This window comes from Armigeres subalbatus, chromosome 2 (assembly GCF_024139115.2).
Source record: "Armigeres subalbatus isolate Guangzhou_Male chromosome 2, GZ_Asu_2, whole genome shotgun sequence".
In the NCBI taxonomy this organism is placed as follows: domain Eukaryota; kingdom Metazoa; phylum Arthropoda; class Insecta; order Diptera; family Culicidae; genus Armigeres; species Armigeres subalbatus.
In genome coordinates, this window is record NC_085140.1 from 174,926,501 (window position 1) to 174,949,995 (window position 23,495).

Consider the following 23,495-nt stretch of genomic DNA (forward strand, 5'->3'; position numbering starts at 1 on the left):
TTTGAAATCCATCGAAAGATAAAGGACCTATTAATGTTACAAATCTTACATGATTTCGTGACGGTCTCCAGTTTTGAAATTTTCATTTTACACCCTGTATCCGAGTCTTCCCCTTAGACGTAGTTTACGTCAAAACAGCATTTGTTACGCGTTACGCATAAGGGTAGGGTACTTCTAAAAATGTTACAGAGTGCTACGAGGGGGTGGCGGGTTCTTGGAAATAACGTTTTTCGCGTTACGTAATATTTGAACAGGCCCTTACCGCTCGCGCAAAACTGGATACTCAGATATACGGTCCACATATGGTAAACAACCATTGATCATATGGTAAGAAGTTGAATCTAAATCATTTGTCGTGCTTATCGTCAATATTTCGCGGTCGTGTACAAGCAAAAAGGGGAGCAATCGTCTGACGTGAAACTGCTGGGAGCAAATTTTGTTTTTCTGGTGCGTTTTTTTTCGTTCTCGTTGTCATTTCAAAAATTTTCAATAAACAAAGTGCGTTTTCGGCGTTGTTCCACGTAATATTTATATTTTTATGGTTTTTGTGAACATTATCTTTATCAATGCGGTTTAAAACCACCTTATTATCAATAAAGATTAATCATGGAAGCTAAAACTCAAAAACGTTCGTACAATGGGCTTATCGATAAAAGTTATTAGAGTGGTTTGCTAAATCTATGTGCAAAGTTAGTTTAGTGAGTAAGATTTAGATTTGACTCTTCTTAGTGAATCAATGTTCATTTCGAATTGATCTCGGTTGATTGCTTAGAAAACAACTGGAAGCAGCTAAGACGACAAAAAAAAATGCGTCCACGGAAAACGTTCCTTATCGCGGCCATCCTGGTCGGATGGATTTTTACGACGTACTTAATATTTTTGAGGAACTTCAAAGATCCCAATCCGCAAAAGAGTCAGGAAATGCTTGAAAAGGTTCGCTATCTGGAGCAAAATATCCAGTTGGCTGAAAGTCATCGAGACAAACTGTATCAAGAAATTATTAAAATTCTTCAGAAGGAAGACAAAACAACCAGCACTGAGGCGCTTCCATTGCCGCTAGACAATGTTGATTTGGGATTAGGTGAGATTTCGGCACAAGTTCCTGAAACGTCGCCACGACCGGAGGCCGATGTTGCGTTGAGTAAATTGCAGCAGAGATACATCAACAATGATATTAACAACCCGGTCATTCCGGTGCTGGTTTTTGCTTGCAATCGTCTCTCAGTTAATAGGTGCCTTGATGATTTGATCAAGCACCGTCCTAGAGCTGATCAGTTTCCGATAATTGTCTCGCAGGACTGCGACGATGCGCCGACGCGAAGTATGATTATGTCTTACAAAGAAAACGTCACCCTCATCCGTCAACCGGATCAAACCGACATCACGGTGCTTCCGAAGGAGAAAAAGTACAAGGGCTACTACAAAATCTCTCGTCATTACGGATGGGCGTTGAAAACGGTATTTCGACAGGGCTTTGATTCCGTAATAATCGTCGAGGATGACCTGAGCATAGCACCAGACTTCTACGAGTATTTTTTGGGAACGTATCCCATTCTAAAGAAGGATCGCTCACTGTGGTGTATTTCGGCTTGGAACGACAACGGAAAGGAGGGTCTAATCGACGGCGGGGCCGGAGATTTGTTGTACCGGTCGGACTTTTTCCCTGGACTCGGATGGATGATGACCAAAGAGCTGTGGAACGAGCTGGAACCTAAGTGGCCAAAAGCGTGAGTATTATTTTAAAATTATCATTTTAAATATGAGTATATTAATGTAGTTGGATTGGATATGATAACCTGTTACTGAGCCACTTTGCATCCGGATGACCAAGTTTCAAGAATTTCTAGCCATTTGCTAAATTTATCAACGATAGTTGTATAAAATATTCCTTCGATTATTGAATTTAAGCTTGAGCTTGATTACCATACATTTCGTAGTTGCTACTCTGTGATTGGCCAGAACAATCATAATCCCACAGGGAACCAATGGATGGAGCATGAGAGTTGCTTTCCAACGTCAATGTGCCGTAATGGACTTATTATTTTTATTATTTATTCAGACTAAGGCCGAAGTGGCCTGTGCGGTATATAAAAGTCTTCTCCATTCGGCTCGGTCCATGGGCTACACGTCGCCAACCACGCAGTCTACGGAGGGTCCGCAGGTCATCTTCCACCTGATCGATCCACCTTACCCGCTGCGCACCTCGCCTTCTTGTGCCCGTCGGATCGTTGTCGAGAACCATTCTCACCGGGTTACTGTCCGGGACTTTTCAATAGTCAATTACGGTGCCGGCCACGTTCTTACGGTCATCGGGAATAAGGAGAAACTAATGATGTAGTGGGCGAGTGCCACTGCAAGCCGAGTAGGTATACCTCTGCACTTGCCACGAGTACATGCGGATTATTTTTTGGGATTGGGTTTTATGCAGGGATTGAATCCTAAAGAGAATGAACAAGTCTCTTACTTATCATCTCTGTATACATATACGACATGTAGCATCCCGCGAGAGACTTTTTTCGCAAGTGGTCATGATAGAGAACTGATTCGGGAGGCTATACCTCATGATATTTTTTTTTTTGAAAGCTCCAAATGCGGGGAGCACTGGCTCTGATAATGCATTTCAACTTGTTCTACACAGCTGTGCAGTAACCAACACTAAATGAACGAAAACATAGTGAGAATCACCATTTTTCTGTGGGTGCTGTCTCAATTTCCAAGCAAACATCTGTTGATTCTCTCTGCAAGAACAGCTGATCTGGTCATAAAGGAGTAGCAAGCAACTACGGACAGTCAATCAGCCTCACGATCAAGCTCAGCCAAGACACCAATCTTATATGGTTTTACAGGGTTTAATCAACCATTTTCTTCATAATTTTCAAACGCAAAGGCCGATTGTTATCAAATTCAATAGTTTTGATTAGAAATTGCAGACATTTTGAAATGCAGAGCCATTTATTCATCCAAAGCTTTAAAATCCTTTTTCTTTTAGCGTATACTGCCGTTATACGCATAACTGTCCCATGAACATAGTGAATCCCAGCAAACATGGAACAAATGCGCGTATGACGGCAGTATACCAAGTACAAAAAAAAATGTGGGACACACTTTTTGTACGGAGCCTTATCCGATTTGCTTGCAACAGATTGCATACGACGCGGAATCGTTCCCAATGTTTCGTTTTTGAAAATTGGCCCAATCGGCTATTGCGTTCCTGCTGCAATGCATTCAAATGAACGCAAATAAATGTGAATTAATGGAAATAACTGAATCTATTTCCCTAACGTGCAATTTTCACTTATGTGCTTTACTTGTTACTCTTATTGTACACGAGAAATGCACCATCACCGCTAAGTGGATTATTCTGGGTTTTTCATTCAACAAAATGAATGGCAATAAATCTCCCTGTCCACGGATGATGGGATCGACGGTGGTTTGTCAAGTACCTCGGTATAATATGATTTAATGCAGTTAAACCAGTGGCGTTTCCCTAACCACAATCTAACTGCGCACTGAATTTAAATTTAAGGAATTAGTGTGCGGAAATGCCTAGAATAACTACCCAGATAGCCAGTAAGAATTATATAAAGCATTTAAGTGGCATTATATGCGCCTTTACTGCAAAACATTAAATGCCAATAAGCCCTATAGTCGCCTTTAATGCTATTTTAATGCAGGTTTTGGCCCAATATATGGCTGCTTAAATGCTCAATGCTACTTTATCGATAAAGTAGAAATTTTGCTGAGTAGCATTTATTCAGTATCCGGAATGCTATACCTACCATCCTGCTAAAAAAAAATCTCTAATATGCTGAGTGGTTTCAAATGAAAGTTGTTCATATAATCTAATATTACAACCTTTTATTGTACACCTCAACAAAATATATTTAAAAAAAAATTTAAATAGAAAGGATTTGCAAAACAATGAACAGCCTTTTGATCTCTTTTGTTCCAAAAATGTTTTGAATTGAGATGCACTTAAAATTTTAAAATCTCGCAAGTCGTCCGAAATCTAACTTGGTAACAGTTGGCGATAGCTGGATATTACTCAGGATGGAGATCTTTCCACCATTCGGGGTGCACAGGACCCATATCCGCTAACATTAGAACTCTCACATATTTTATTGTTATGAAAGAAGTTTTATTAACCATTATTAGTATCATCATTATTTGATACGACCCCAGATTGTGACGACCAATGAGTCACATTTAGAAGCTGAATGATTTCCAGTTATTTAATTTTGGCAAATTTAGTGACAAATATACCTTTTTTCTATGTTTAGCTGATGTTTAGTTTTAATTAATTTTAATTATTCGTAAAAAAGCATAATTTGCCTCTTTTCAAAACTCAAACATTAATTTATTATTGCTGTTGATGCTGAATTGTTTCTCCGCGCGCGGAGAACGAGTGAGCGTACCAAGGCGGGAACTATTTCAAAACATTTGTCATGACCAGGGAATCAATATTCGAGCCTAACAATATACCCTTTGTCGTTAACAGAGTTTGTTACTGACAAACGCACCTCGCAACAAGCCTTTATCAGAACCCAATAACACGAATCATTTGCCTTGCATGTTCTAATATTTCCGAAAATACGATGCATGTTTTGTAATCATATTTGGATTATCGAATAAGTTACCTACTTCTGAACTAAAAATGGTTACCTGTTCCATGAACAGGTAGAACGTATAGACGACTAAACTATGTAATTAGTGATAGGGTTAGGTTAACGACAAGTACTCCTGTCAATGGTCGGAATGGAAAAAACATTCTGCATGTACCGATTTCTATTCTCAAATGTAAGTTCATTGGACAAATAGTCCTCGCTATATGGTTCCATATTGGAAAACGTTTGACGTATGAACATTACAGGCCTTAAAGTGGCACTAATGTAGCTATTCCATTGCATTTAACGAAAAACAACATTGTGCATTCTAAATGCTATTATAAGACTATGCCTCTCATGATTGCTTTGAGAATGCTTATTTAGAACAGCCAGGTTTTTGAAATGCTTATTTACAACATGGAGCATATGCAGTATAATGCTACTTTAATGCTTATTGGTTACTTGGGTAGATTTTGATTAGTAAACCCGACTCTGATAATTTTATTTTCCATTTGGGCTGTCCAAATATCAAAATTTTCACTTTTTGGGTCAGTGCACAGGTAAAAAGTGAGTTAAACTAAATTCATTCTCAATAATTGTTTTGTATTGTGTACACATTATTTAATATTTAGCAAATCAACTAAGTCTAAAACAAGTTTTCAATTATATGCATAAAACATACATAAAAATGTTGTCTAGTTGTAATCTATAATTCTTTAATATCTGAGCGGAATCGTTTAAAACTTGACGCTTGACATCCTCTATCGTCAGTTTACTATTCGTAAAGTTAGAGGTGTCGGCAGGGCCGAGTACGAGTCTTTACTAACCTTATACAGAAATAAGAAAGACTGCGGAAGCTAACGATCATCCACTGTAGCGCTTAGGTTAGTTACAGTTGTCTTAATAATTATTATATTATTCGTAGGAAAAGCAATAGCAGTAGTAGCATTACTAGTAAGTAGTAGCAAAGAGCTAAGTAGATACACTGCCTCTATTCACGTACTAATATCAGGATGATTTTCTTCTTTTAGAGTATATTAGCGTTGAGATTTTCATATTCATTCTGTAAACACAATTAACAAAATTGCAATCATAAGAAAAACTCAAGATAACAGTCTTTATATTTACATCACCATAGAAGGTGATAACCATAGAAGGTGATGGTAATGTATAGGAAGTCGCCTTTGTGAGTTAGCATTTAGGTACTAATAGGCGGTAGAGCATGGACTTACCTTTGTCTCATCCCAGGGGCATCTAGCCTGATGAGATATTAAGAGGAGCTACGATGGCCCACACCGTTCTTTGCCGTTGGATTTTAACAATTCTAATTCTAACTCCTATCTTGAGGTAAAATATAAACGATTGAATAATTTTAATGCTATGGGACATGACACATGTTACACCTTGAAAAGCGACTAAATATTTCATAGAGACAAACATAGAGACAAAAAACGCGACTATGTTTACGCTGTTTTCAAAAAGATCCGAAAGGTAAAAAAAAAACGGAAATCGCGAAAAATCTAATTATAGATAATCACAGTTAGTTTGGAATCGAATAAGCTACTTATTATAGTCTTAGAATCCCTTGATAAAGGAATGATAATAAAATATACTAAATGTACGAACAGTTTCCACTTCCACAAGACATAAGTTACATTAAGTTTGATAGTATTGACACAGAACAAAAATCATGGGTTCTTCATAACTTAGGCAAACATAGAAATTCAACGAGCGCATACTTCATACCTTATGATCATAAGGACAAGAATGACATCGTACAGATCAATCTATATGATTAAGAATGAGATAATGGGAGAGAACATCTATCAAAGTTGTAAATAAAATGTCTTTTGAGCCAGTTCAACAGTCTCTTAATAGACAACATGATCCTTGTACGGCTGAAAAAGATTTCGTTCGCAACCGCTTGAGCGGACGGTCGTAGTAAAATTTCGTCCCGTCTTCGTCGGTCGGTTTGTTCCCACGGGGAAACGCGTGTGCGGCGCATTTCAGCTAATTTATTGCTGTGTTTGTGCGCGAATTTGATTTTCTTTGGGACGTGATCGATTCCGGATCGAAAAGAATACGTGCTAACAACAACAATAATCGGTGCAGTAAAAACGTTGAATATTGAATCAAACTGCGGTTGGTTTCGGTGCCAGTGGCCGTCATCATTAGCGACGTAACAGATTCCGTAACGAGGTGAGTCTCCTTGGGAAAAAAAGAGTGGAAACGTGGAAAATTTCACCAAGGGGTTTTCCCTTGCATACATAACCTCAAACGAGCAGAGAAATGAAAATGCGGAAAAGGGAAAATTTAAAATAGACTTCGTCATCACAATGGGGTTTTGTTTATCAATAACGGCCACCTGTGAATCGTTTTGAACGTTGTAGAAAATAATTTGCTGTGATTTTAAGATCAAAATCGATTGATGTGAATCAAGGTGCAACTAATGAAACAGTCTCAAGAATTTCATCAGCCTTAATATATCAAGGGTACGTTGGAATCGTACCACGCATGAATATCCTTCAGTTGCTACGCTGTTCTACCTATATTCTTGTTTATGGGAGGAATCCTTGCTTTTCTAGCTTCAAGTGTGTCACAACTCGGTTTATCTTTGAGGTGATTGTAAGGTACATAAACAGGACATTTTTATTTTTACATTATTGTGCGATTTGTGAAAAAAGACAATACAGGCTTATTAAAGTAAAAATAATTCCGGTTTGCTTTGTAACGCAAGTTCGTTATGATGCTGCATAAATCGGTTAAAAGGTGTTTTTCGAGCCGGATTCTCAAGAATGTTTTTATAATTTCAAAATTTCAAGCGCCTGGGGAACAAACGTTACTATTCCTTTGAAATTTCCTACCAAATGACATGATTGATAAATTTAGTTTCGCAAGTCAAAAAAATCTCGGGACAATTTACTGAAGAAACCTCCGGGAATCCGATGGTACGGAGTGATAGTTGAAAGTTTTTACCACCAGCCAAATACCTCGAAATATGAAAGATTTAGAAAACTGGCGTGTTCTACAATGTTGTTCAGGTGGTCAGACTCAGAACCATCATGATAGAGTTAAGTTTAGTTTGGAATTCATCCGCTCTGTTCGAGTGGTAATATTCAATGTTGAAGCAGAATTAGTTTTAAATTCAAACGCTTGGAGGAAAACGCTTAGTGTTTGAGAATTACTTGTAAGGTGATCTCGTAATCTGTGAGATTGAGGATGTTGCCGTCTCCTACAAAGTTGTTCGGGTGGTAATATCTCATATGGGAGCAGCATTACTTTAGAACTAATCCGCTTGGCGGTGCTAGTAAATGGGGAATCGATTGTTAGGGGCCTTTCACAAATTACGTAACAACTGTAGGGGGATTAAACCTTTCATACAAAAAGTGTTACGAGGGGGAGGGTGGGGGTCTAAAATCACCAAATTTAGCGTTACGTAATTTTAGAAAGAACCCTTAAGCTTAGTATGGAGATCGCAAGGAAAATGCTCAAGGAAAAAATGATCAAATTACCAATATAAATGAAATGTAGTCGATCAAGTAGGTGAAGGGAAATCGTGTTTTGTGTTGTCATCAAGAAGGTAACAAATTGACGTAACTTTTATTCTAAAAAAAACCATCTTTTATAGCAATATTGGATTCAGAAACGCTGCTTTTAAAAAGCCAATGCAGGCATATTCCTCCTCACTCGTATCGATGTAGATACGGGATGCTGATCTGGCCCCAAAATGCGGAATAAATTTTGTAATCGCGTGCCACAGAGCCTGGATTATATTGCTAGCTGTTTACATGAAGATTTTTCATATTGATGCAAGTCAAACACATAAGCCTAGTCCGTTGAAACTACTACCGTGGAAATTATAGCTCTCCAGTTCCAAACTTTGCTCTCTGAACTTTCCACGGACTCTAGACTGCCGATGTTGACTTGGAATGTTTTTTCCAACTCTTTAATCTCCCGCAGACTGAATGGTACTTCCAATACTTTTTGCTCAAAATGCAGCTTCATATGCTCGTGATGACGACCCCTCCCCATGGCCACTGCGAGTTAGGGGGCCTGTCTATGATGTGGTGGGGTTTGACAGTGGGCTCTGTTGAACCTCTGCAAAAAGCTGCATGTGTCTATAGGCAGGCCCTATCAAACCCAGTCAACACATGGAAGTATATGGTGTCGTGTAGGCTTTTGAAGTGGAGGCGATGTAGGTGCTTCTCCATACAACATGTATGCATATCGTGTATCTATATCGTCTCCATGTACGACTTTATATTGACTGAAAAGCGACCGTGTGCCGCTCAAAGCGCACAAGCCCATCAGGATTAATACCAGTGAGATCCTGATTACGGTATACTGGTCACGGCAAGCGACAAACACACGCGCGAAAGTAATTCAAAATAAACGACATGTAAAATAAACGTAAATTAACAAAATATGTCTGGCTGAACATTCTTATTTAACGTCAAATAGAGATAACATAATTAGCTTTCCGTTTACTATCAATTTGGTTGAACAGCCGTGATTATTACTTTATTTTCAATTTAAATCCCGTTTCTTTTTTACTTTTCTTGCGTTGAAGAAATGATGTCGCGGGCGCCTCATCCGAAATTCAAATAAACAATCGCTCATTTTGAGCGATTGATTGTTTATTCTCGCGAAGGATAAACAATTGAACAAATCAAGAAAATGCTAATACTGTAGTATAGAAGTTGCATAGTCACATCACTTTCCATAGTGAATCCCGATCTATGTTACTGATTACCCCACCCAACTAACACAACTTCCTTCCCGTGGTAATTGTGGAGATGCAGAGGTATTCTCGGTCTCTAGTAGCAACAATAACCACACCTAACATTCCCTCCCTTCCCCAACTGACTGTAAGGACTTGGCCGGCGCCGTTATTGATCAACATTTGAGAGCTGCTGAAACGTGCACTTCGAGAATAGATGGTAAACCCCAACCACTATTCACTTGGATCGTAGTGCAATTTGCACCAGTTCTGATCAATCACGGAGTAGCAACCATTGATATGTACAGTCAGTCTAAGCTAAGCTAAGCTAAGCTAACATGATCCTTGTACGGCTGAAAAACTGCTTCAAAAGTTATTAACTTGTCATTTTTATACATTGATTGAACACTTTCTGATATTTGATAAAAACAAACTTCCAAAAAAAAACAAATTTATTATTTTATAGTTTTGGCGGAATTACATACCGAATTAGGTACTGTAATAGGAGAGGGGATCGATTTTGGTGATATTAATTTCAATTTGTTACACGAACTTACGATTTACGACGTTCGACTTTCAATTAACGAAACAGTTTCACAAAATAATACAAAAAACAACAGTGAGTTATATTTTCACCTAAATACCAACTAGGCACAACAAATACAATCTAAACTAGGGATGCGTGATGACATAGGTTAATGTTTGGGTATATTTTATTGTAAAAAAACAAAAACTTGTGGAAACCCCAAGTGTTGCAAGTCACCCCGCTGTTGATAGTCACCCCGTTTGACGGTATACAATTAAACATAATCCGGATACTAAGAGATTTTCAATATTATTTAATACTTATAATATTCTTATTTATTTTATGTTTTTAGATTTTGGGACGATTGGATACGACAACCGGAGCAGCGGAAGGAACGGGCATGCATTCGCCCAGAACTGCCTCGAACGCGAACCTTTGGAAAGGTTGGTGTATCAAAGTAAGTATCTTTCCAAAGAAACCGCCGAATAGATGAATAGTGATGATTTTATAATATTCATATTATTTGCAGTGGCCTATTTTTCGATAAACATCTGAAATATATTAAACTCAGTGAGGATTTCGTTAGCTTCACCAAAATGAATCTGACGTATTTGCAAAAGGTATCCTACATATTATAATGATGCAATTTTTATTTCACCATTTGTATCTACATTCACAACAAACTTTTTGTTATAGAATATTTACGACGAGATATTTCTGAAGGCTGTCTACCAAAGTCCCGTTGTGACATTAGACGAACTTAAACGTGGACTTGTGACAACTAAAGACCCAGTGCGTATAACATATTTAACCAAAGAGCAGTACAAACGAGCCACTAAGAGTCTTGGACTGATGGATGACTTTAAGGTAAATGTTTATTTTTAATTTTGTAAGGCAGTTTTATTCAAAATTCATTTTTTAGAGTGGCGTGCCACGCACAGCATACAGAGGTGTGGTATCTTTCTTCTACAATGAACAGCGTGTATATTTGGCGCCAAATACCAACTGGAAAGGGTACGATTTGACTTGGAGTTAACAGCAACGGTTAGTCGTGTACCAGCGTTCAAGTTTTAGTCTATTTTTAAGCAACCTTCTAAAGTTAATTTAAACTTTACTGGGACATAAACCGGTGGGCTCTTCGAAGCCGAAATAATCAAGCATTTTGCCAGCTACAGCGTTAAAATTAACAGACTGAAACATCTTGATGTTCCCCTAAGGAAATGCGATGCTCAAGATAGACCTCGACAGACAAACAACCCTATTTTTAATACCCCAGCGGGGCTGCTAGATTACATCACATTAGTTTCCATTCCTGTTTAGTTCAATGATCAAATTATTTGTTATCATTGAAAAATTCCGTTCTTCCTTATATTTCTGAACCTATTATTTCATATACTGGGTTAGACATGTTACCATCAGCTAATCGAAGAGCATCTAAATTGTCTCAATCGTCGCTTAGTCGGTGATGTTGTCGCGTACGTGCTTTAATTATTAAATATTGTATAATTTCGGCCGGGTGTAAGTATTAGATTTAGATTTTAATTTATTTTACAAGATAAATGTTGAACCAGTTGGATATGTAATAACATCTGAGATGAAATGCAAAATCAATGCAGCAATTGATTGAAAATTTAGTTAATTCTTTTATTTCGAATTTGATACTAGTCAAATAACGTTCATCAGAGTGACATCTTTTGGAATGTCTTTATCTTAATTATTAAAAATGAATGGTTTTAAAATTGTGTTTTATATGAAATAGAAAAAAAAGCAATACCACAAAGATGGTTTAGAAAAAACAGACGGTATCGACCTCTCATTGAATCATGAGCAAAGCCAAATGAAACTGGATACATTTATCTAAATTTCACAAGATGTTATATGCTCATTCTCCATTTAGATGCACGTGATCGAGTTCACCACAATCATGGCCAAGTAAATCATAATTATTACATAATTATTCATAATAAGAAATACAAAGTGAGGGAGAAGATCTCAGAGGGTCACTTTTGACAGATTTCTAATTTCCCTAATAAAACTACAGCAGAACTATGATACCTACTATAAAACTGTAAAAAAATATATATTGGCCTGTGATTGGCAGTGATGTCGTATTAATTTGTTCGTACCATATTTGTGACCGAAAATTGAAGACATTTCTCAGATTATTTCCAATTAATGGAAATAGATACTAAGCTATGGAAATCCATATTTTGTGCGCGTGCCTTTCGTACATTGCTTTCACTACTACATTCGCACGAGCTCCCATAAAAAGCCGTGCAAATATGTACGTCACCATTGTTTGTTTACGTTTTCCATCGCCCACTAATACACATGCATTTGGTATTCTTCCTCACCTTCTATCTATTCTAATTGATTTCCAATCCAGCACTCTACAACCAGCTTACTACAACCCTTCCATTACACAGATTTCAATTTTACTCTGTGGCGATTCGAACCGATAAGGTAAAGATCGAAGACGTTTTAATACTAACAATATAATATTTTATTTCCGGCGATATTGTCTACACGTGTTGTTTTTACATCGTAAAATGAACTGTCCTCTTTCTCTTCATTTTCTCCCTCATCTCTTCGTTGATTCCAGGGCTGTATGCGGTTCACTGTTTTTGCATCCCACAGAGCCCCCCCAGTTACACCAAGAATCTAATACGATGTCCGCTTGGAGTAACTTTGGTTTTGAGATCGTCAGGAGGATGATCGTTCAAATTAGAATTACAGGTGAATGCTGGTTTTATTCGATCGATGGATATTCGTTGGACCTTCCCAGAAATCAGCAAATCCATGAATTTGTCATTACGCTGTACTACTTCGTATGGGCCTTCATAAGGATACTGAAGTGGTCTTTTCACTGAATCGACTCTAATAAAGACATGGGTACACGTTCTCAGCTCCGCATCTACGAATATCTTACGGTTGTCGTGGTGGGTTGTATTTGGAGCCTTAATGTTTTGGAACAAGCGGTGGAGTTGTTTACAAAAGTCTGTTCGATCAACAGTATTGGTAGGTGAATCGAAGAATTCACCGGGAATACGTAAACCTTGACCATAAACTAAATCTGCAGCAGAGCACTTTAAGTCATCGCGATATGCCACGCGTAATCCGAGCAATATCATTGGCAATTCATCGTACCAGTCCTTTGGGTTTACACATCTGATGGCAGACTTTAATGTCCTATGGAATCGCTCCACGATGCCGTTTGCTTGCGGATGGTATGCGGTGGTCCTGATATGATGCGCGCCAAGCATTGCGGTTAGTTCGTTGAACAGCTCCGATTCAAACTGACGTCCTTGGTCCGTTGTTATATATTCAGGTACACCAAACCTTGAGATCCAAGTTGAATACATTGCTTTAGCTACTGTGTTTGCTGTTATATCCACCAATGGAATTGCCTCCGGCCAGCGAGAAAAGCGATCAATCATCGTGAGAAGATATCGATGTCCTTGTGATGGAGGGAGTGGTCCTACGAGATCTATGTGGATATGCTTGAACCGCGCCTTGGGGAGATCGAATTCGGTAAGAGGAGACACAGTATGACGGTGTACTTTTGAGCGCTGACAAATTTCACAGTGTTTGACGAATTTGCTGATATCGGCATTCATAGAAGGCCACACAAAACGTAGCGATATCAGTTTCCTTGTAGCTCGAGTTCCGGGATGCGCTATACCGTGGAAGTGCGTCATGACATCCATGCGATGAGCTTTAGGTATAAACGGACGAGGGCAACCTGTTGAAATATCACAATATATTTTAGCACTGCATAGTGGCATCGACTTTTTTTTCGAATTTCAAAGATGTGTTAGTAGACTTCATCAATGATTGTAGTTCTATATCGTGTTCTTGATCGCGACTGATTAATCTGTAATCAATCGAGGTCGGTGCGAGTACGCTATCAACACGCGAAAGAGCGTCAGCGATGTAATTATCCTTTCCACTAATATGCCGAATGTCCGTTGTGAATTGCGATATGAAACGCAAATATCGCTCTTCGTGAGGCAGACGCAAATTTGAATCGGTTGTCAAGGAAAACGTCAATGGGCGATGATCCGTAAAAATAGTGAAATTTCGTCCCTCAAGGAAGTGCCGAAAATACTTAACCGCCATCTTCATGGCAGTTAATTCCCGACCGAACGTAGAGTAGTTGAACTGCGATTTCGTAAACTTCTCCGAATAAAAACCCAAGGGTTCCCAATTGTTGTTATGCAGTTGCTGTAGAACTGCTCCGGCAGCTGTGTTTGAAGCATCGATCATAAGGCCAAGTGGTTTTTTACAGTCGGGATAATGAAGAAGTGTGGATTCAGCTAGCGATCGTTTACAGTTATCGAAACTCTTGAGTGCGACATCTGTCCACTTAAGTTTCCGAGAATCATTCTTCCTGTTATCCGGTATCAACTTCCGCAATTCCGCCTGAATATCGGTTGCGTGTTGAATGAATCGCTTGTATCCATTCACCAACGCCAAAAAACGCCGCAAATCTTTCACGCAGGAAGGTAATTCATAATTCATGATAGCTTGTACACGTGCAGGTAGGGGACGTACACCGTCTGCACTGATTAAGTATCCCAGAAACTCTACTTCAGTACGTCCGAATGTGCTTTTGGTGACATTGATCACCAAACCATATTTACGAAGCCTTTCGAAAACAATACGCAAGTGCTCGTGGTGCTCTGAAGGCGAAGAAGATGCTATGCAGATATCGTCTATGAAAACCACCACAAAATCTAAATCACCGAAAATTTTATTCATATCTCGGGTACTTATTCAAAAGGACGTATGTGATTTTGTGAACAAAGATTGAAACGTCGATTTATCCGATCTGATGGCACTCCCACGCAAACCAACACCACCAACAGGTAGCCGAAGGCTTTCCCTACCTGTCTGTGGTGATGGTTTGCGTGGGAGGGCTATCAGATTGAACAATTCGACGTTTGAATCTTTGTTTACAAAATCACATACGTCATTTTGAATAAGTACCCGAGATATATCGTTGAAATGTTTGGCTAGCGTTGCATAGGCCAAACTGCATACGCGTGAATTCGAATAATCCGAACGGTGTTATCACTGCAGTTTTTGGAATATCCTCCTCTTCCACAGGTATTTGGTGGTATGCCCTTTCTAGATCTATCGTAGAGAAAATGGACTTACCGTGGAATGAGTTCAGCAGATCGTGAATGTGAGGAACAGGATATCGATCAGGGATGGTTGCTTGATTTAATCGACGGTAATCGCCAACGAAACGCCATTGCCCGTTTTTCTTTGGCACACAGTGCAGCGGGCTGGCCCAGCTGCTGCTTGAAGGACGACAAATCCCTAAATCGCACATTACTCTGAATTCCTCTTTTGCAGATTTTACTTTTTCAGGATGCATCCGACGCGTTAACGTCTCGCTGGATTTCTGACTTCATTGTAGACGGCAGCGTTATTTCTCGGAAGTTTGATAGAAGGTCTCGAAACGGATGGTCTATGTTGACAGTTGTCACGTTGTACAGGTTCGTAGTCATCATATACCCAGGGGAGCCTAAACCGGTTTTTCCGTCTGTCAAACGTTGATGCTTGAGATCCACCAAAATGCCGAAGTGGGCAATGAAATCGGCTCCGATAATCGGTATAGTTACATCAGCAATGATGAAATTCCAAAGAAAGCGTCGCCTGAGTCCAAGATCTGTGTTTAGAAATTTAGATCCGTAAGTTGGTATTCTGGTTCCATTTGCAGCGTGCAGAGCTTGTGAGGTGAATCCTCCAATTTTCTCTCTTTTAGTCGCCGGAATTATGGACACGTCTGATCCGGTGTCAATTAAAAAACGATAATTTGTTGTACGATCGTGGATGACTATTCGGCGGCTTCCAGACACTTCCCCAACCTCCGCCGAGATCGGCTGGGAAGTACTTAGTTTTTTGAACTGAAAGAACATGGTTGTCGGCACTGGCGTGCATTCGTGCCGTATTTTCGATGATACCAACAGATCTCGTTCTGTGCTTGGCTGGTGGAGGAAAACCGACGAGTCCTTGAAGCAGATTGGCTTCGTGAGCGCCCGAACGATTTAAGCTTGCGTATCTCGGCAGTCAGAAAGTCGATTTCCGATCTGAGATCATTTTCCACCGTGTTGACGAATTCCTTGTCACTGGTAGTTACCGCAGATGATTGCATGGTCATTGTATCTACCATTTTATCTGCCATTTCCGCTAATTTGGCAAGCGTTCCGTCGTGACAAGAGATAATGGGACGTATGCTCAGAGGCAACCGTTGGATGAATAGCATTTTGAGCAATTTGTCGTCAACTGCTAAGCCGGTCGATAGTTCCTGCATTTTAGAGAGTAGATGTGTAGGTCGCAAATCTCCCAGATCGTGCATGCCAAGCAATCGTTCCAAGCGATTTTCCGGGGATAGAGCGAATCGGCCGATTAGTCGCTCTTTAACGGCATCATATTTGTTCGTCACCGGCGGATTTGTAACAAGGTCCGTAATATGGCAAATCACCGACTGGTCTACTTTGGCCACGATGTGATGGAATTTTGTTTCGTCTGCGGTGATTTTTGCCAGTGCGAACTGTGATTCGGCCTGAGCAAACCACATGGCCGGATCAGATTTCCAAAACTCGGGTAATTTTACACTGACGTGTGCAGTGACAGCAGCTGGCACATTATTCGCCGCTTCTGTATCGACCATTTTGAGGTTAGCTTTTGTCACTTGATTTCGATCGCGGATATTTGAAACAAATACGCGGTTTTCGATCGAACTCGATGTCACGCGACGTCGCGGGTCACCAATGTGGCGATTCGAACCGATAAGGTAAAGATCGAAGACGTTTTAATACTAACAATATAATATTTTATTTCCGGCGATATTGTCTACACGTGTTGTTTTTACATCGTAAAATGAACTGTCCTCTTTCTCTTCATTTTCTCCCTCATCTCTTCGTTGATTCCAGGGCTGTATGCGGTTCACTGTTTTTGCATCCCACAACTCCGTACAATAATTGATTTTTGATTATTGATTTCCTTTCAAAAATTGTATCTCGTTTTATTGTCTCAGCCAATTCTTTGACTCATTTAAGGTTAACTTACCAAAAGAACCCATATTTTCGAAATATCTAACTCTAATTTAAAAACTTATTTTAATTCACCGAGTAGTGATGCTGCCTTTCTCGTATTTAGTCAAGACACCAATACAGCCAACCTTATATGGGGCTTAGGGTGGCTCAAAAAACACTTTTTCAAATTTTTTGATGGGCCGCCCTCTTATTCGGTTCTTTTTGATGCCCTGATACTCCGGACAAAATTTCAGCCAAATCGGTCAACGTTTGGGCGGTGCTAAACTCGTTGGAAGTTTATATGGAAAAATGTATGCAGAAACATCCATAAACAGTGATTTGCAATGATATGGAAATGCTAATATCATCTTCCAAACTTGGACGTACATGTTCATGATAGAATTAGAGGCGAAAGTATAGAATTGATAGTTCCGTTAGGTTACGGCAGGCATGAAGAATGTTTTTTTATAGAAGTCGATTTGAAAGCGAGCGGAGGGCAATATTTGTGATGGCACATATCACACGACCTTCCTTCTGCCAAGCTCCCGTATGAAGGGGGAGGGCAGAATATCAGTGTGGAAGCTGATATATCTTCACTGGCGGTTGTTGTTGTGATTTGCAGTTGGACGGCACAATTTACGATCAAGAACCACGATACTCATTCAGTTCTTGTAGAATTAAATACAGAATGATATGCTAAAAACCGCGAGAAGATTAGAGTTTATTACGCAAAGATATTAGCATTTTACTGGAGTGTTGTAAGGGTGAATTTATTTCTTTTCAAAAGTAAAAGAAACGAAATTTACTCAAACCCCACTTCAGAGAAATGCTAATAACTTAGCCGGGAAAACTCTAATCTTCTCGCGGTTTTCCGCATAACATTCTGTAAATTCTCCAAAATCTGAATGAGTATCATAGTTCTTCATCATAAGTTGTGTAGTCCAGCTGCAATTTACTGTTTTTGGTTGTTTCTGCATAAATTTTTGCATATATACTTCCAACAAGCACCGCCCAAACGTTGACCGATTTGGCTGAAATTTTGTCAAGAGCATCAGGGCATCAAATAGAACCGAATAAGAAAGCGGCCCACCAAAAACATTGAAAAAAGTTTTTCCCATACTAATTTGAGCCACCCTAATGGGGCTTATATGGTTCGATGTACCATTTTCTTCATAACAACGGTCGATCGTTATCAAATTCAATAGTGATCCAACAAGGCTTTGTCCCCTGTCGAAAAAAACTTGTTGCGAGAAAATCGGTTAAAGATTACTATACGGAAAGTTGTTTTATGTTTTAGCTTTTGTGCACACACATACACACGGACAGACAGACATGTGCTCAGTTGGTCGAGCTGAGTCGATTGGTATATAGCACTAATGGGTCTCCAAGGCTTCTATAGAAAGTTCATTTTCGAAGTGAAATGATAGCCTTTCGGTACAACTTCGTTGAGCAATAAAGGCAAAAACGAAAATTCAAATTGAAAAAGTGCTGCACGCAAGGGGTGGGACTTCTTTTATTTCTTTAGTGAAGCTTCGCCGCCATGAGCCTCTGGGTCTGCCTCTGCTGCGATGTCCCGCTGGGTTCCAGTCTAATGCTTGTTTACAGATTTCGTTTCCGCCCCTACGTAGAGAGTGCCCGACCCAGCCCCACCCGCTCCCGAATTTCTGTTGCTATCGGCCTCTGGTGACAACGACGATGGAGCTCGTTGTTTGAGATCCAGTTGTGAGGCCACCAGGCCCGAATTATATACCGCAGGCATCTGTTAATGAACACCTGCAGCCGTTGAGTGTTCTCCACTGATACACACCATGTTTCGCTAGCGTATAACAGCACATATTTTACGTTAGAGTTGAAAATTCGTATTTTGGTGCGTTTTTTCAGATATTTCTTAAACTCGCAAAGGCAGCCCTTGCTTTCTTGATCCGTGCTCCTATGTCGATCTAGGTACCGCCGTCTGACGCCATTTGGCTACCAAGATATTGGAAGCTTTCAACATTCTCCACTGGTTGCCCGGCTACTGTGAAACTGGAAGGAGTCACCGTGTTTACATCCAACGATTTGGTTTTGTTGACGTTGATGACTAAACCTGCCGAAGAGAAGCGCTCGGCAAGGTCGTTGAGCTTACTCTGCATATCAGAGCGCCGTTGCGCGAGGAGTGCAACATCATCCGCCAATTCGAAGTCATTTAGGTGCTCCAAGGTTATAGGCTGCCATAACAGCCCGCGGTTTGGTTCACGGTCAATCGCATCTACCAGAATCTCGTCGATTACGATGAGGAACAGTAACGGTGATAGAATACATCCTTGCCTCACACCAGCTACGACCCGGATAGGGTCGGACAAGACCCCATTGTGTAGCACTCTACACGAGAAGGCCTCGTACTGTGTCTCGATGAGGCCGATGATTTTCTCAGGAACTCCCTTGCGTCTCAGGGCGCCCCACATATTCTCGTGATTGAGACGGTCGAAAGTTTTTTCGTAGTCAAAGAATACCAAGTAAAGGGACTCTTGGAATTCGTTGACCTGCTCCAGAATGCTGCGGAGCGTGACAATATGGTCCACACAGGATCTTCCGGCACGGAATCCGGCTTGCTGCCGCCGGAGAGTCGCATCGATCTTCTCCTGAATCCGGGCTAGGATAATTTTGCACAGAGCTTTGAGAACGGTACACAGCAACAAAATGCCTCGCCAGTTATCGCATACAGTCAGGTCACCCTTTTTGGGCACCTTCACTAAGATACCTTGCATCCAGTCGACCGGGAAAGTTGCGGTGTCCCAGATATTACGAAATAAACGATGCAGTAGTTGAGCGGATGTCATGGGGTCAGCTTTGAGCATCTCGGCTGATATGCGGTCGACCCCTGGGGCTTTATTCGATTTCATGCTTTGGATGGCTGTTGTAATCTCTAGCAGTGATGGAGCTTCGGTATTGACGCGTGTTATACGTCGGATCCTAGGCAGATCATGCCAAGGAGGTGATGGCCTGGCTGGCACTTGAAAAAGTTGTTCAAAGTGCTCGAACCAGCGTTTCAGCTGGTCAGTTGGGTCGGTCAATAACTGATCATTCGCGTCTTTCACAGGCATCGTTGCATTCATCTTCGAACCGCTTAAGCGTCGTGAGATATCGTAGAGGATGTGAATGTCCCCGGTTGCGGCGGCTCTCTCTCCTTCGTCGGCCAGAGAGTCTGCCCACGCTCGCTTGTCCCGTCGACATGAGCGTTTCACTTTCTTCTCAAGAGCCGCGTATCGTTGACGGGCTAAGACTTTGGCTCCTTTGGTTTTCGATCGCTCTATCGCGGCTTTGGCTTCTCTTCGCTCCTCTATCTTTCTCCAGGTCTCATCGGTGATCCATTGTTTTCTCTGGGTGCGTAGTTCGCCCAGATTGTTCTCGCTGGTAGCGATGAAGGCATTCTTGATGGCGGTCCATTGGTCTTCCACGCTGCCACCTTCCGGAATATCTGCAGCACGCGTCTCCAGTTCTTCAACGAAGGACCGTTTCACCGTGGCATCTTCCAGTCGGCGTGTGTTGAATCGTCGTCCAACTATTTCCTCCTGCCGACGAATCCGCGCAATGCGCAGGCGTATTTCGCCGATGAGGAGGTGATGATCAGATGCGATATCGGCACTACGTTTATTCCGTACATCAAGAAGGCTCCGTTTCCATTTTCGGCTGATGCAGATGTGGTCGATTTGATTTTCTGTAAAGCCGTCACGGGAGACTCACGTGACTTTGTGAACCGGTCGATGAGGGAAGAGCGATCCCCCGATCACCATGTCGTTATTACCACAAAATTCTGCGAACAGCTCTCCGTTTTCGCTCATTTCTCCGAGACCATGGCGTCCCATAATGCGCTCATGGTTCTAGTTGTCGGATCCGATCTTCGCATTGAAGTCGCCCAAACAGATCTTGATATCAAATTTGAATGATCATATTAAAATATACTGGCAGCCTTGCCCAATCTTGTTTTGATTTGTTTTCAAATTATTTCAACCATTAATTCAACCTATAATGAACAATCATTATTAATGTGCTGGAAAATGAAATATTTGTACATTTACATATAGCAAATTGGCTAATAGAGTCACGCTGAATCGAATACACAGAATATGAGAATCCGTCAGGGATTCCTGGCAGTCTTTACGGATTATATACAGTTTTATCATTGCGTTTACTCAGCCTTGCCCCTTAGGCTTTCGCCGCTGCTGTAAAAGATGTAATATTTGAATGGGATCCACGGCTCTGAATTTACGTTCTTCAGATCTAGGCCACTGACCTTCTTGGATAACAGCCACGTTTACCAACCTTTTGCAGTTCATGAGCCAGAAGGCTCACTCATCCAAGTTCATTTAGAATCCTGACATTCCAGGTACCGAGTTTCCAATCATAGTAATTATTTCGTTGCCGGGTCGGCTGTCGAAAATAACGTTCTCTTTTTCTTCTTTCTCCATTTTTCGTGGCATTTGAAAGGTTTCAGTAAGCTACCTAACCGGGATCGCGTTACCTACATCGCGCTGGTTGACTGCCATCTTATAGCTAGAGCTCACACGATACAGCATTTCGTGAATCAACCGCTGGATACCAGACAGACACTGGTTGAGCCACAAATCCTGGTGGATAGACGCTCTAACTGATGTTAGAAGGACAACAGTGGACAAATTGCACTACCAGCTAAGTACGGAACTGTTAGCTGGCGGTCTTTTTTCATCCGACGACCCGTGCGTGGAAGTGTGAGATAGGAGCTTGTGGCGATCAGAGCTATATTGGACGCTTCTTCCATGATGCCAACCCACCATTTTGCAGCACAAAATTCGCAAAAAAAAGGTAAGAAAAAAAAAATGTTTGAAAAAATATTCTCGAAAATAATGTCTGTTTGTGTATGGTATCCTAAAGTGGTTCACTTTTTTACTTTGTTGCCCCCTGCTTGAACGATCAAATTCTCCATTTTGGAGTCCTCTTGAATTTTGAGCTTCTTCTTCTTCCTCATTGGCATTACATCCCCTACTGGGACATTGTCGCCTTGCAGCTTAGTGTTCATTAGGCAGTTCCTCAGTTATTAACTGCGATGTTTCTAAGCCATGTTATCATTTTTGCATTCGTATATCCCATGCCCAGGGAAATCGAGACAATTTCCAAACCAAAAATTGCCTAGACCGGCACCGGGAATCGAACCCAGCCACCCTCAGCATGGTCTTGCTTTGTAGCCGCGGCTAAGGAGGACTTCTAAAGGAGGGCTGAATTTTGAACTATTTCATACAGTTTATGAGCACCATGGGCAATGTTGATGAACCTTATTTTCTTATTTTTTTATGAGTTGAAGTACAAAACATATTTTTTCCTTCAAATGTATTTAATATTGATTAGAGCGATATAGTTTTCAAGGGTGATTGTTGCAAATTAAATTTTATATAGCGAATTTATTGTGGACACGTTTTTAATCCCACACCCACGGTAATAGGGCATGTCACAGTACTCGAAAAAATAACTGAGAGCTGCGGATAGAATATCTGATGCCTGCGATTAGGTTTCTGAGTACCTTTGTAAAAACAGAATTATCCACTCAATAGCTAATGTTAATTCGCAAATTACATTACGCTAAACTTGACCATTGTCAAATATTATAGATTAATAGTTAATCTATAATATTTGCCATTGTCAACCCACACATACCCCCTCATAACGCTTTATGTATGATAGAGTTCTAAAATTTATATAGGGTAAAGTGCCCAATAGTGGACCCCTAACCATTAGTGGACCCTTCATCCATTTTTGCATTATTACTGCACAATGTCAACATTTTGCTTTGAAATTCCATCGGGAGAACCTACCTTACAGTCCTATGATTTGATTACATGCATTGGAAATGGTATGGAAAGTAAAATTAGATGATTTTTTACAATTCTATAAAAAATAAACACGAGAGTGTCCATTATAGGAATATTTTGGAGGGTCCATAATAGGGAAGAAGAACGTCCCGAAACGGGACATGAAAATCAAATGAAGTGTCGACTATAGGGAAGCAATTTCCTATTATGGACCCCCAAGGGGTCTACTATAGGGCGAATTCAGTTAGACTTTAAAATGTTAATTTCAACGAATAACGTCGTGTATTTGGGTATTTTATGTATGCATCTTGAAGAGGGGATGAAGAGCTTGTTGTTAGATATCAAGCAGAGTTAATATGTTGAAAAAATTTAAGCCTTATGACAGGAATAGCAAAATTCCGCTACTAGGGGGTCCACTATTGGGCATTTTACCCTAGTCCTTAAGGCTCAAGACTCCATCACAATGTTTTGAAAACTAATGACTGTATCGCTTGTTTGTAATAGTGAGGCAATTGGTACGGAAAAGTGCAGCAGCGATAAATAAAATGTTGTTTACAACTGGGGTGGGTGGAAACGGGGTGTTAAAAATATGCCAGCTGATGGGGGGGTTTCTGAACATTTTTTTTCGAAAATTAAAATTTCTTCCAAAAATTTTATCTTTGGGGGGGGGGTGGGGTGGGGTGGGGATTTATACCCAAAACCACCCCCGTGTCACGGTGTATCAAATATATGGCTATTTATGAATATGCAATGATGGAGGTAAGACGGCAAATAGCC

General features: G+C 40.5%; 2 protein-coding genes across 2 annotated transcripts; one reads left to right on the forward strand and one right to left on the reverse strand.

Moving 5' to 3' along the window:
* Positions 1-446: 446 nt before the first annotated feature.
* Positions 447-11,965, forward strand: LOC134211239 (alpha-1,3-mannosyl-glycoprotein 2-beta-N-acetylglucosaminyltransferase). Its single transcript, XM_062687934.1, has 5 exons — positions 447-1,727; positions 10,203-10,307; positions 10,380-10,470; positions 10,547-10,717; positions 10,773-11,965. Exons 1-5 carry the CDS (start codon positions 808-810, stop codon positions 10,884-10,886), a joined length of 1,401 nt encoding a protein of 466 aa, XP_062543918.1. The 5' UTR covers positions 447-807; the 3' UTR covers positions 10,887-11,965.
* Positions 11,966-15,752: 3,787 nt separating this feature from the next.
* LOC134209385 (uncharacterized) lies at positions 15,753-16,532 on the reverse strand. Its single transcript, XM_062685369.1, has one exon. The coding sequence runs from the start codon at positions 16,530-16,532 to the stop codon at positions 15,753-15,755; it is 780 nt and encodes a 259-aa protein (XP_062541353.1).
* Positions 16,533-23,495: the final 6,963 nt, after the last annotated feature.

Excerpts from the sequence above, each read along its gene's own strand:
- LOC134211239 (XM_062687934.1), top strand. The coding sequence starts at position 808 with ATGCGTCCACGGAAAACGTTCCTTATCGCGGCCATCCTGGTCGGATGG. Across the intron at positions 1,728-10,202 it reads GAACCTAAGTGGCCAAAAGC|ATTTTGGGACGATTGGATAC; the intron begins GTGAGTATTATT and ends TTATGTTTTTAG. Across the intron at positions 10,308-10,379 it reads GGAAAGGTTGGTGTATCAAA|TGGCCTATTTTTCGATAAAC; the intron begins GTAAGTATCTTT and ends TATTATTTGCAG.
- LOC134209385 (XM_062685369.1), bottom strand. The coding sequence starts at position 16,532 with ATGGTCGATACAGAAGCGGCGAATAATGTGCCAGCTGCTGTCACTGCA.